Source organism: Marmota monax, unplaced genomic scaffold (assembly GCF_021218885.2).
Source record: "Marmota monax isolate L192 unplaced genomic scaffold, Marmota_monax_Labrador192_F-V1.1 WCK01_AAM20220418_F8-fsc00128, whole genome shotgun sequence".
NCBI classification, from domain to species: domain Eukaryota; kingdom Metazoa; phylum Chordata; class Mammalia; order Rodentia; family Sciuridae; genus Marmota; species Marmota monax.
Window position 1 is genome coordinate 251,740 of NW_026693452.1, and position 14,624 is coordinate 266,363.

The 14,624-nt window shown below is 36.8% G+C and overlaps 1 protein-coding gene across 2 annotated transcripts in view; it reads right to left on the bottom strand.

Moving 5' to 3' along the window:
• Positions 1-14,624, bottom strand: part of Pkd2 (polycystin 2, transient receptor potential cation channel) — a 52,223-nt gene that overhangs the window by 8,196 nt on the left and 29,403 nt on the right. The window contains exons 7-12 of one of the 2 annotated variants that reach the window (XM_046457633.2): positions 12,203-12,370; positions 10,076-10,257; positions 8,838-8,958; positions 5,604-5,702; positions 1,587-1,708; positions 1,239-1,356 (exon numbers count right to left, since the gene is read on the bottom strand). In XM_046457633.2, the coding sequence (XP_046313589.1) occupies positions 1,239-1,356; positions 1,587-1,708; positions 5,604-5,702; positions 8,838-8,958; positions 10,076-10,257; positions 12,203-12,370 (810 nt within the window). The remainder of the gene's footprint in view (positions 1-1,238; positions 1,357-1,586; positions 1,709-5,603; positions 5,703-8,837; positions 8,959-10,075; positions 10,258-12,202; positions 12,371-14,624) is intronic. The other variant, XM_046457635.2, reaches the window with a different exon arrangement.

Sequence of the window (14,624 nt, forward strand, 5' to 3'; positions counted from 1 at the left end):
GGGGTCGCCCAGTGAAGAGAGGCACCAAGACCTCACACAGAATTTAGCATGGTCTTGGGCAAGTAGGAAATGGGTGTCAGCCAGACCAGGATGGCCACATTTTTCTATATTGTGGAATGCACAAATTTTCAGACAGATTTTAACTATTAACGAGGAGTTGCTAAGCTTTTGTTTGGATAAGAAAGAACACTAAAAACATAAGAAAGAAAAAAAGTAAATAAAAGAATACCCTTATCACCTTCTTTTCATAAAAGAACAAATTCAATAACTCTAAAGCAGGAAGGATATAATCTCAGAATTTTGACTAAATACTGACGCAAGAAAATTTCATTTACTGTCTTTGTGCTTACATTTCACAATGAATGTTGAAGTTTGTCACCTTTGGACAAACTTGTCTGTAGCACTGTTTAGTAACAATCATTCTAGACTTCTCCTTGGAGGAAAGTGGCTTTGTATGTTAACATTCATCTGTGTTCTCTATACCTCAATTTCTTTTTTGTTATTATTGTTGTTTAAGCATTTATATTTGAAAGTTAATGGAAAAACTGTTAATTCTTCTTAGTTACATAAGCTCATTTACAATTTTATTTAATTATTATTTATTACTTGTTACTTGAGATGGGTTCTATGTTGCCCAGGCAGGTCTCCAACACTTGGGTCGAAGTACCCTCGACATCAGTCTCCTGAGAGGCTGAGACTATGTTGGCACCACCATGCCCAACAGTTAATTTTACTTTCTATTACGCTGTAGTAAATATTCAAATAAAAGGCACATGATAATTTTATTTTACTATAAAAGTTAATAATTTAAAGAGCAACTAATTAACCAGAGAGGTTTTTATCTTCTGGTAACTTTTTTTTTTCCTCACTCTCTTGGACATAAAGAACAATTCAAGTAATCAAGCTCCTCTTTCAAGTTGACTGCCAGAAAGCTTAGGGCCAAAAAGGCCAAGACCATTGCCCAATGTTTATAAGCATATGCCTAGTTATATAATTTAGTTTTTATTAGCTTTATCCATAATGTATTTTTGTACCCTTGTTTCTAGTTTTCTTGCACTCATCTATTTTATTGCACCTTATATATTACGGTTTATATACTCCTTTTGGGATAAACAAAGCACTAATACATATGTTGAGAGAGAGAGAGAAAGACAGATTCCCAGTCACCCACCACTTAGTGCAGTGTTTGACAGGTGGTGGGTGCTGAAACAGATCATGGTCTTTTAAACTAGACCCACCCTCTCTCTTTCCAGGTCATCTCTCATCTGCTGATGTTCATGTTCAGTGAGCTCCTGGTCTCCATCTTGGTCATACTTGGTGAATATTGCCTCAATCTCTGCATCAGTATGGCCCTTCCTGAAATTGAGAGGATACAGATGAATTCATTCTTGTACATGGTCCAAACCCAACACAGAGAAATTAAAATGCAGGAGAAAGAGAAATCACTGAATGATGGGGGCCTAGCCTCCTCTCAGAGCATATTCCAGAAATGCTTCTCTATGAGTATCTGGGCTATAAACACTCTCACCAAGAATTGATTTTTAGCAGTGGAAACTTCCTAGTGACCCAGGATGTGTCACTCTTACCCTTTGAGATCTTGTCGAAGTTCATCAAAGTTTAACTTGCCTCCCCCTTGCCGCAGACTCTCTGAAATGTCATCCACAGTATTTTTTTTCAGTTTTAGTTTGACCAAAGCTTTATGGTAGCCCTAGTGGGGAAACAAAGCAGAACATCTGTTTATTTTTTCTGCTTTTGCATTTGCTTTACCTCTCATTTGTAGCATCAACAAACATAAACCCATTGCCTGGTGGAACTGAAGTGTGTGCTGAATGAATGAATAATAAATGAATAATATGAAAGTCCTGAGGAAGACATACGGAAAAGGTAAGAAGTTTTCAATAAACCAAGAATTGAGGTCCTTTCCTTCATATGTGTTTTTGAATTGGTTGACAAATAAAAATCACTACATATTACATAGCTATCAGCTCCCAAATATATAGGAATATGCAACAGTTCTTAAAGAAACAATCTGTGAGGTGAATAGAGAGCCTACATCTTGAGAGCAAATCTTTACCCCTCACACATCAGATAGAGCACTAATCTCTAGGGTGTATAAAGAACTCAAAAAGCTAAACACCAAAAAACCAAATAACCCAATCAATAAATAGGCCAAGGACCTGAACAGACACTTCTCAGAAAATATACAACAATCAATAAATATATGAAAATATATAAAAAGTTCATCATTTCTAGCAATTAGAGAAATGCAAATCAAAACCACTCTAAGATTTCATCTCACTCCAGTGAGAATGGCAGCTATTATGAAGACAAACAACAGTAAGTTGGCGAGGATGTGGGGGAAAAGGTATACTCATATACTGCTGCTGGTGGGCCTGCAAATTGATCAGCCAATATGGAAAGCAGTACGGAGATTTCTTGGAAAATTGGGAATGGAACCACTATTTGACCCAGCTATCCCTCTCCTTGGTCTATACCCAAAGGACTTCAAAACAGCATATTACAGGGACACAGCCATATTAATGCTTATAACAGCACAATTCACAATAGCTAAACTGTGGAACCAACCTAGATGCCCTTCAGTAGATGAATGGATTAAAAAAAATGTGGCATATATACACAATGGAATATTACTCAGCAATAAAAGAGAATAAAGTCATGGCATTTGCAGGTAAATGGATGGAGTTAGAGAAGATAATGCTATGTGAAGTTAGCCAATCCCAGAAAAAACAAATGCCAAATGTTCTCTGACATAAGGTGGCTGACTTATAGTGGGGTAATTAGGGGGAGCGTAGGAAGAATAAATGAACTCTAGATAGGGCAGAGAGGTAGGAAGGAAAGGGAGTGGGCAGGGCCTTAGCAAGGATGGTGAAGTGTGATGGACATCATTATCCAAAGTACATGTATAAAGACATAAATTCTTGTGAACATACTTTATATACAACCAAAAATAAAAATAGTGCTCTATATGTGTAACAAGAATTATAATGCATTCCACTGCCATTTATTTTTTTAAAAAATCAATAAAAAATGTGGCATATATACACAATGGAATATTAATCAGCAATAAAAGAGAATAAAATCATGGCATTTGCAGGTAAATGGATGGAGTTAGAGAAGATAATGCTAAGTGAAGTTAGCCAACCCCCCCCCCAAAAAAAAATACCAAAAGTTTTCTCTGATATAAGAAGGCTGATTCATAGTGGGGTAGGGAGAGGGAGCATGGGAGGAATAGATGAATCTAGATAGGGCAGAGGGGTTGGAGGGGAACGGAAGGAGTTAGGGTAAGGGTTAGGGTTATGTATGAAGACAGAATTGGTGTGAGTATACTTTGTATACAACCAGATATATGAAAAATTGTGCTCTATATGTGTAATAAGAATTGTAATGCATTCTGCTATCATATATAAATTAAAAAATTAATTTTAAAAAATAATACCAAGAAATCTGAGTCAGGGATTAATTATCTTTTCCTTGTCTCACAATAAATAATTTCTTTATATGTTAGATATGCGACAAAAAAATCCCAGTGAAATATGGATGAGGATTTTTCACTAACAAACTACAGAGTGTAGTTAGGGTGTAGTGAATGGTAGGGTGTAGTGAATGGTAGCGTGCTGGCCTAGCATGTGTGAGGCCCCAGGTTGATCCCCAGCACCACAGAGTCAAACAAACAAACAAACAATAAATTATAGACAGAGGTTACTTTTGCTTTGCATAGTAATACAGGTCTATAAAAATGACCTTGAAGACTGAAATTGTGAAAAGTGAGCCAAATAATTAACAGCAGAAATTTTAATTGTTCCAAGAACTTTAAAACATTTTGATGAAACATTAATACTCCCTTAGTGTCAGCTATAAATTCATAAATAAATAGAATATTAGTGCATTGAAATTTAAAACACTAGAAATATTGAAAAGTAAATTGTTATAATTCTTTGTACAAAAAAAGGATTCAGGGCAGTTTAAACTGTGCTTGTCGTCACCTTCTCATGTATTTCATCATATTATCCCCTTAAATGTGAACGGAATGTGTTTTCTGTACATCAGTGGATTGTCAAATTGCTTTCTAATTATGGATCACCTTCTGACAATGTTCTTTGCACTTTCACTGTTATGAAATATCTCTACAAACTCTTCGTTTTACTTGAAGATTTCTGCTGGCGTCCCCTCCTCCAAGACAGCTTCATTCTTTTCTTATTGATGTTGAAAAACTGTTCTTCTGGGTGTCCACCTGGATCTCTCCAGTGTTGACAGTGTCAACATTCCAGTGCTCAGCTACTTCTTGGAAAACCATGGCATTTGTTTTGATTTCACTTTCAGGCTTGTGTGTTTCCTTTCTTTCCTGCGTTTCATCTTTCTGGCCTATTCACTTTTTTCTATTATCATGTCTGTAAATGTCGCATAGGTTCATTACCGAGGACAAGAAAGCAACACTACACACTTTGTCACTGCATGAACCCAACAGCAGATGTCCAGTGACCAATCAGCAGCAGACAGGAAGCAGTGTCACCAAAGGTCCCCAAGCGTGAGGAACATCTGCTACTTAGGAATTAATGTGGGGATTAAAGAGCCAGCAATGGAGTTCATATTTTGTGCTCTTACTCACTGTTAATGAGCAGTGATAATGCAAACTTGAACCAGGTTTTTGAGGATTTGGTGTTATGTAACAAAAGTGTGGTACCTGAACATTGTGTGTTATCAAAACTGTGCACAATGTGGAGAGTTTCTGTACATGATGGAGATATGCTAAAATGTACACAACCGTGATGCTAAATTTAAGATAACAGGGAATTTAGGTCTCATGCAAGAAACTTGTAAGAAGCTGAAATTTACCCTTACACCATGATCCACAGATAATATGGTCCCAGGACTTGACTCAACAGAAAACAGGGTCAAGGAGCCCTTTTATTTACCAACATGATGTTGGACAACACACTTTTATACTACAGAAGTCTTTGTTATTGTGAAAATTTTATTTTTTACCAAATAAAGAAGTCACATGGAGAAGAACGAAGCTGCCCCACTTCCCTGTCCTGCCCTTTCTTCAACATCTAGCCCTGCCTGAGAAGCTAAGGAAATGGAAGTCCTCAGGCACCAGGCTGTGACCTAAATCCAAGGACCTTTGCCTTTGACCATTTTACAATTGTGCTTAGAAGGTCAAGGGTAAAGGAAATGGCACTAAATACTGGCATCTAAAACCTTTTCTTTCTTAATATGGTAATTGATATAGAAAAGCTGGAAATGGGTTTATATACTCTTGCCTTCCAGTTTATTCTGAGCTCAGGATCTGGAAGTGACAGTGGATTAGAGGGAATGTCCAAACATACAAAGGAGCTCAGACCCTAAGAGTTAACAAGGTTATTTCGAGTTGAATTCAGGAAATAAAAAGACTCCCTGATTTTCAAGCCAGCAGCACGGCTTTCAAGCCTCCAAGATAGAGAATATTTAAATTAGTCCTAAGATATAGTAATATATTCCTTATTTAAAATAATTTCAATGTATTATTATTGATTAGGAAATTTGAGACAATTATTATTTTAAGTAGGAAATTTTAAAATTCAGAGAATTTGGGATTATCTTACCTTTCTGATGAGGTCTGAAAGCTCCATTTCAGCTTTCTGCTGGGCAAAATCAGATTTCACTTCAGAGTAGGTATCATTGATGATGGCCAGAAACATGTTCTGTTTGTAAATCAAAGAAACGTAGAGGTTAAGAGACGAAGCCTAAACATATTTTGTAAACATTAATTCAATTTGACACATGCTTTTTGGTTCACACTTTTTCCCTCAATTAGAAGGCTTTATGAAGTCATAAGTAGTTTTGCTACCATCTTCTTCAAAAAAAAAATTTCCCCATTAAGTCATGCCAAAGGAAAATACACTATATATTATTACTTATAAAACCATGTATTTTGATATGTTTTACAAAAAGAGACAGAAAAATGGCAGAAAAATATTAATATCTTTACCTAAGAAGAATGGATTATTTTAAATTGCTTGTTTTGTTCCATACATGTAAAAAAGTCACATAAACTATTATGGGTATGGATCTGTAAAAAGCTCTTCAACTATCAAAAGTCAATACAAACAAGTAGAATTCTATGCTTTTACCAAATTTTTTATATGATCATATTTGATATTTATACAATATATTTTAAAGAGTTAAAAAGATCATGGCAAATAATAGGCCAAATTATATTATTATATTATGTGCATGTATAAATATGTAACAACAAATTCCAACATTATGCACAACAATAATGCACCAATAAAAATATGGAAAAAAATCTCTGCAAATAGGAATAGACTCAGTAGACAAAGAGTTAAGAAAAAAAAAGAAGAAAACTTTGCAGAAAGATATAGACTTTGTAGTTAAGTAAAATTGGTTTTCAGTTTTGCAACTGCTAAGACTATATGGTTCAACTTTTTTAAGTTTCATTTTTAGGATATGTTTTGCATTCATGTAATGGAAAGTTACAGTTTTTCCCTTCACAGATTAGTAGTATGGGACAATGCAACACAATGCAAAATGCTCAGGATGTGTCCTACTGCAAGGCAAGGGCTAAATTATTTGCACTTATTATCATCATTCAGTGGCTGCTACTTTGTTCACTCTCCTGAGTTTTCCTTCCCCAGTGGTAATGCTTTCTAGTCACAGCATCTGATTGCAATTAACTATCTCCAAGCACTGCAAACCATAGGTCTTTTACATGTTTTTACTCTTTGTACCTAACTTCGGTTTGCAAGGATAGAGTGGTATGTGTAATTTTTTCTGTTTCCCCACATAAAAGTCCATGAACTCTTCATCAGGGCAGACTCAGGCTCTGCTTGCCTTACCATGACATCCTCGGTATCACCCATATGCCTCCTACTGTGCAATACACATTTATACATACTATACGCTATATGTAATATTATAGGGATAAAGTGATGGAGTCAATATTTATTGATTCATTGATACATGAACAAAACAGGGCTCTCATTTTAGAAGGCTACTGATTCTCCATCAGAAAGAATACTAGTGTTCTGAAGCTGTGAGAACAGAATATAGAATACAAATAAATTCCTTGCTAAAGGCTCCATTTGGAGGGTAATTTCAGTCAGAATGTCTTCCACCTTTCTTCTTTCCAACCCAGATGTCTACCATTGTATTCTGGCTTTCCAGTGGCTACATGATGCTTGCAAATGTCTTATTTGAAATGGGTTCAAGGGGTGGGTCCTCTGAAGACATTTTGAAAAGTATAGTGGCAGAGTAAGGCTCCTGAAGGGGTGGGAGAGGAGATTCACTTTTTTCCAGTCTCACCAGGGTCACCTAGCTGTCAGATGGGCCTCTGTACTAGGAGATCATTCCCTGTGTGTAGGGAGATGGGGGAGAGTGATTCTGGTCCTGACTCAAATAAGCCTCTTCACACCAACATGGATTATTTTTAAACAGAGGCAATGAATTAATACCAGGCAGTAAGCTTTCAAAGAGAGCCAATACTACAGTCAGCTTGTTATTTGCTTAACAGACAAGTTTGTATTGAAAGTAGCCTCTTGTCTATTACCTATCCATTTATCCAACTATGTATGTCTATGAGATGCAGGGAAAATGCAGCACTGAAAAGGTTATATTTTAATACAAATACAAAAACTAAAAGCTTGTTTTCCTGCTCTGCAGATTGATCCAATAAAATGACTGAATGATCTCAAGGTGCTGCCTTTTGAAGTACAATATTGAAACGAGTCCTCATCTGAGCAGTTCATATCATCATAGTTTTGTCCCTCATTTGGCAGACTGATCACTGAGAACACTAGGTGGCCTGAGGTCAACCGAAGGATCTACTGCAGGACTCTCAATTCCTGGTCTGTTATTGGAGGAGACATTCAGGTGCCCCAGAATCCAAAGCACCACCAATGTGAGAGGGTGACAAAGGCTTAAGCTTCAGCTAATTTATTTATAACAGGAAGGAGACACTTAGGAGGATTCAGTTCACAACCTAGCCAGGATGCCTGCACACAGCAAGATACAAATGGACTTGCTTGAAACTGCTGCACCTTCAGGGCCTGTTCAAGAGCATCATGACTCTATCAGTGAATGCCATCTACTAACCAGAAATACCTGAGCCCACCTTCAGAATGCTACCCTCAATTACTGCAAATGTCATCATTCAACCTTTTACAAAGGATCTTTATAAAATTTACTGAAAATGGAAATGACTTCTTTTCTTAAGATGACTCTTAAGGCAATCATTAAATCTGAGTGTTATATGAAAAATACCCAGTGCCTAAGTTAAACTGAGTTACTTTAATACTTTTCAGTAGACTAAGTGAATGTATAAATGTTAAGACAAAACACACACACAAAAACGTGGAATGTAATAATTCACTCAAATACTACTCCTGATATCCTGGATCTAGCTTTCTTTGTCCCTTTTATTTTACTTTTTTAAAGAAGAGTAAAATGAAAAGTAATGCTAGCAAGTGACTATGAAGTGTTGACATTTGTGTTAAAAAAAAGTGTGAGTGAGCATATTCTACTTTTGAGGCAAAGTATTGTCTTAAGTAATATAATAAATTTGCACTTAAGTTTGAACTTTTTTTTCTTTGAGTAGAAACACATATGAATAAATGAAAGGCAATGAAAAGAAATATTTTGTTAAGACTTAAAACTTTGAATGAATGAAATGTAAAATAAAATTTCCAAAATCAACATTTTGTTCTACTTCCTGGTCTCTATTTAAAATAATGAAGAATAGAGCGGGGAAAAAAAAGAGAAGATGGTGATTCTTGAACATTAAATCTAAATCCCCTCACTATAAACAAAAGTGTACATACCAAAAGAATGAAGAACATAAAGAACACAAAGGTAGTGAAATACAGTGGTCCCAAAACTCGATTAGCTTCCTCAATCTCTGCAAAGTTGATATCACCCAAAATGATACGGAATTGAGTGACGCTATAAAAACAAAACAAAACACCACAATACAGAAACAAAGAATGTCCCGCAACTGATGCAACATTTATTAAAGATGATTTCACATTTTAGGATTGTTGTGGAAGTGTTGATAGCTCCCAAATAATTAAAAATTCAAGTCCTTTAGAAAAATCTTGCTGCTTATGTCAGCAATGGGAGTGTTCTGTAATAATAATATGCTTCCATGCTACATATTATTTCCATCTGGTTAATATTAAATGTAATTATTACTAGGTAACTTGTATAGCAACTGGCTTTAACAATCTAAAACATAATCTGGCTAAAATATGGCCTTTCTATATCTCCACAATGGTCACTCTGGACCTGAAGACAATATCTCTTAAGAGAAAAAAAGAAAAGATTTTTTAAAGGATGGCTAGATTACATGTGTTCAAAGATTCAACAATCTCACATTAATTCAAAATGAAGGGAAAGTGACTGGACATTTTGAGTGCTGGGTTTTAGTAAAATCATTTCCTTCACTGACTTTGATCAAACAGCCAGGTGAATTAGGACTCCCCATGCACAAAGCCCTATCAACTTCAATGTCATGTTATTCCTCTCCTTTCCTAACTACTAATCCCTTTGTAAATGGCAGGGGAATCCGATATGGACTCTTTTGTTGGTTTTGTTTTTCCTGTATCTGGGAACTCTGGAAAAAGACTGAAAAGTTCTGTACTCTAATTCCCCCCTAGAATATTAGAAATATCTATTCTTTTACTTATAAAATAACTGGAAGTTCAAAATGTATGGCAACCTATTTATCAAGAATGAAAATATACAAAAATGGCCTTTTAAAAGACTCTCATGTACTTTGGGAGCCAGGAAGACCTTGGTCTTGGAATAGTGGTTTTCTGTGGCTATTCCACTTTATCTCAGTACCTGAGGGCAGCTATCTTAAGCATCAGCATTTCAGAAGGTATTAACAACTTTGCATTGGTAGGTAAATGTTTCTGGAAAAGGTGACTCATTTTTATTTTGAATAAACATTTTTAACTCTTCCATAGTGCTCAAATAGCAACTGTGAAGATTTCTTAATCCTTGAGAAGGCAGTAACATCTCTGATTATATTTTTCTTCTTAATTTCATATATACTTACATACATTCTTGGAAAGAACTGAAGTCATCAACCTGAGCACCAAAGACGAGGTACGCCAACTGAGCATATGCTAAGAATATAATGAAGAACATAATGGCAAAGCCAAAGAGGTCTTTGGCACAACGAGACATGGTTGTAGACAGTTGGCTCATCGTCCTGTTAAAATTGATGAATTTGAAGAGCTGTAAAAGAGGAAAGACAGTGACAGATGAATGGATAAACACAATATGACACATACATACAATAGAATATTATTCTGCCACAAAACGGAATGGGATTTGGGTACATATTACCATGCAGACCTTGAAAACATCATTCCCAGGGAAACTATGTCATGAAAGGTGGAAACTGTACCATTGCACATATATGAAGCACTTAGATTGGTAAAATAAATAGAAAGCAGAAAGTATGTTACCAGGGGCTGAGGTGAGGGGGAGATGGGAAGTTAGTGCTGATGTGCACCTTAGGATGATAAGGCTCTGGTAGTGCACAGTGGTGATGGTGGCCCCACACTGTGCATGTCCTTCGTGCCACAGCACTCCACATTTTAAAATGTGACAATGGCAAGTTTTGTGTTATGTGTTTTAACCACAGTAAGACCAAAAGAGAGAGGACAGAAAGGACTTGGTTTTATTGTTTTCCAAAACCAGCTCTTCTATTCTTTTATTCAAAAAGGGTCTGCTAAGTCCCTAACCCATGACAGGCTCTGTTCTTGGAGTTGGAAGCAGGGAACAGAACACAGCTGCAGCCTCATGTGGTCACATTTTCCAGGATGATTAACATATCATGGAAAAGGGCTTCCTCACAGTTTCAATGACTAGTGATATTTTTCCTCAAAAAAGGATTAAAATGTAAAAAAAAAAAATCTCTAACAAATAAACACCACAAAACATTTCAGGAAATACTATTTGTGTATCAGTAACTATCTTTTATTTGGGCATCAATTATGTGGCAATGGTTTTCTCATATAGCTGAGTAAGCAGCCTGAGAAACACAAGGTGAGGTCTATGCCCTCTGATAAACCTCAGTGCTTCCAGGGAAAAGCAACAATTCAGGAAAATACACAGCTCTTGGTAAGCACCTTCCTCAACAGTTGTTCAAGTGAACCTTCTGTGATGGTAGAAAGGTTCTACTAGTTCCATTTCCTAAAACAGTATACACTATTAACACAGAGACATTACACATTTAAAATGTGGTTAGTGGGAATGAGGAACTGAAATTTTTATTACATATAACCTTAATTAATTGAAAGTGAAATGGGCTGGGGATGTGGCTCAAGCGGTAGTGTGGTAGTGCGCTCGCCTGGCATGCGTGTGGCCCGGGGTTCGATCCTCAGCACCACATACAAACAAAGATGTTGTGTCCACCGAAAAATAATAAAAAAAAAATTCTCTCTCTTTAAAAAAAAAAAGAAAGAAAGTGAAATGTAAATAGCCACCTGTAGCCAGCAGTTATTGTCTGTACAGCACAATCAGAACTTGAGCTGTTTGTAAATGGCACAGGAATCCAATTGGTGGTTGCTTCAAAATTAATGAAATTTCCTGCATCGCCAAAAATGAGGCTCATTATATATAAAAATGTCCTAACCTTTCACACACCTGAAAATACCAATTATGTTTTGTGAAAAGAGGGAAATGAGTAAGTTAGGTCCTCCTTAGAGGAAAGGTCTGTCGCAGCTGACATTCTGGGTAAAGCAGATTGTTCTAACAAGCATTTCCAGGTGCAGCATCTCTCCATTTCCTGCAAATGATCCCCTCTCTCAGTTCCTTTTCATCTCCTGGTCACATTACATAAGTTAAAACTCAGATCTGCCCCAGTGTTAGGGTAACCTGGTCCCCCAAGCCCAACTAACACTGAAAAGGCCTCTTTTGTTTGTGTTAAATGACATCTACAGGATCTGATCTTGAAAGAATTCTGGCAGCAGAAGTAGCATCATCCATAATGAGAGGAACCATCCCATGAGTCCCACTAGTTTTTCTTGATATAAATTATGGAGCAGCTTTGGCTGGCCACAGAATTTGCCCAAAAAAGGCAAGTTCAAGTCCTTTAAAATTTTGTGTGACTCATGTTAATTAAAGGAAGAAAAAAATAGTACTAAAAACCCAGAACATGTTCTGAATCAATTACCTTAATCCACACAAAAAATACTGTGACAGCAGCTATATTATTGAATTGTATTTGCCAATATGCCAGATGCTCAAAGTTGGGGAAAGTATTCTGGTCTTCCAGAAAGTGGAGTAGGCCCTCCACATTTGATGTTCGATATAAGCTAATTCCTATAGCCATCACCGAGAGCTGGAAAACAAAACGCTTATATTTCATTATACTGCTTTCAAAGAAGCTTACCTTATAATGAGTAGTTTATTTTTCTTCACCATGTATAGATGCCACATCTGGCCAATATGCACACCCAATGGCATTCATTAAAGTCACACACTCAAATGGCAATGCTTGGCACTGCCATAAAAGACATTCACAATATATATTGCTTGCATTTCCTTACTTAGGAACAGAAATCCAATAAGTGCATGTGTCCATGGGCCTGTGCATACAATGAATACCCACAGATGCACCCGAGATGTCACTATAACAAACCCAAACTCGAGAAGGAAGGCCTTCTGATCATTTTGCCACCCACATATAAATCATTTTCTACCCCCTCCTTTCTTTTCCTGATTTTTCTGGTTTTAAGTTTAGTTTTTAAATTTTTCTTGTGTGCCTCTTCATTCTGGAGTTTCCAGCCATCCATTCTTTCTCTTCAGATGTGCACGTACACACAGTGTCTGGGCCAGGAAGAACATATGGAAGTGAACTTGGGGTAAGCTCCACTCCACAAAAACTCACACTCTTAAGTCAAGACAACATAAACACACAAAGCTAAATAATACAAAAAGCTCCTAAAGAGTTGGCATCACACAACATGAGGTGAAGCTGAAACCAGACACACTGAAAAGGAGTGCACAAAAGAGGACAGAATGTGCTTGGTCTTAGAATATGGTGGGAATGAAGGTCAGAGAGGCTCAGGAAACTTGCAGTGAAGTATATGAACAAAGGGTTCCTTCTTAATCATGGCTATCTCTGCATTTATAACATACAACTTTTCACATGTTTCTTGGGTCTGAGCTATACAAGATCGGAGGGAACAATGGCCCCTTCTGCCACCCACCACCACTGGACTAATGTGCATTATGTGAACAGCTCACTGTAGTATCTGTGCCTTTCTGTGGGATCTGAGTCTGCACCACGTGGGCTGTGACAGGTTCTTTGACCTTCTTTGTTCCTTCCCTCTACTTTTGAATGATGGCCAAAGACCACTTCATTAGACCTTCGTGAGAGAATAATCCAGACCAGGTGATTTTCATAGAAAAGACCCACCTGGCTGACAATCACAGCTAAAAAGCCAACCTCACTTTCTTTTCTTATCAGTGAAGGATTTCCAGATACAATCTTGAACTTTTGTGCTGATGGTAGGAACATTTTCTTAGAGCTCTCTGAAAATGTTCTTGTACATTGACTCATCTGAGAGGGATAAAGATGCTGGGGTTGGTTGAACAAATCCAACAATAACCCTCTACACAATTCTCACATGGTACAATTTGCTACCTAGTCCAGATGTTTTTACTCCACACAGGAGAAATGTTCATAAACACATGGAAGTAGTGGTTGTTTATACAACATCAATATCATGTTACATTAATTTTCCTTGGAACACTTTCTCCAAAATAGTGAATAAAAGAAGAGAGGTGAGAAAGAGGTTTGTGAGCATGTGGGTTGTTAGGTTACTCCTGATTATCTCTGGGATTCTCATCCACATCTACAAAAGACCTTTCTCTCCATATTAGAATGTCAGCTTTATAAAGGCAGAGGATTTGGTTATTTTATTTGACTCTGTATCTCCAGTGCCTGGAAAAGTGCTATACATAGTAGATGCTTGGAAAATATCCGTTGAATAACTAAACATCTTTGCTCTGAGACACAGCAATCAACATTATTTTAACTTAGTCCTGTAAATTGTCTTTTTTCAATATTTCTGCTAGCTTCAAAATACTGTAGCCTAGGACAATTGACTGACTGACATAAACCTGTAGACTTCAGAGTATTTGCTGCAGAAATAGAATGAGAAAAGAGTGAAAACAATTTCAAAGTAACAGCGAGATGTGATCCTTAAAATATAATTTTTTTTTCAGGTTTTAAGGTGAACTCAAACAAATTTAGGCTAGATGACAGAAATCCTTGGCTCAGGGTACATTTGGGGATGAGTAGGAAGCATGTCCTTACTTCTAGTTGGTGAAAAAATTTTCAGTAAGAAGGTGAATTGCAATTGTCCTTCCCTGTTCTATATGAAGTACAGTCTCAACTGTGTCATGGAACTACTCAGAGTTAAACCAAAACAAAGGAAAGCAGGAAAAAGTTTTGAAAAGATACTTGCAAAATGCTGTGACTGCTAAGATACAGAAATAATCTTTGACCCACATATCCCCATCTATTTTCCCACGGGTGTCCATAGTAGGTACAAGGCAACTCACTGGAGTGTGGCATAAAAACTTGT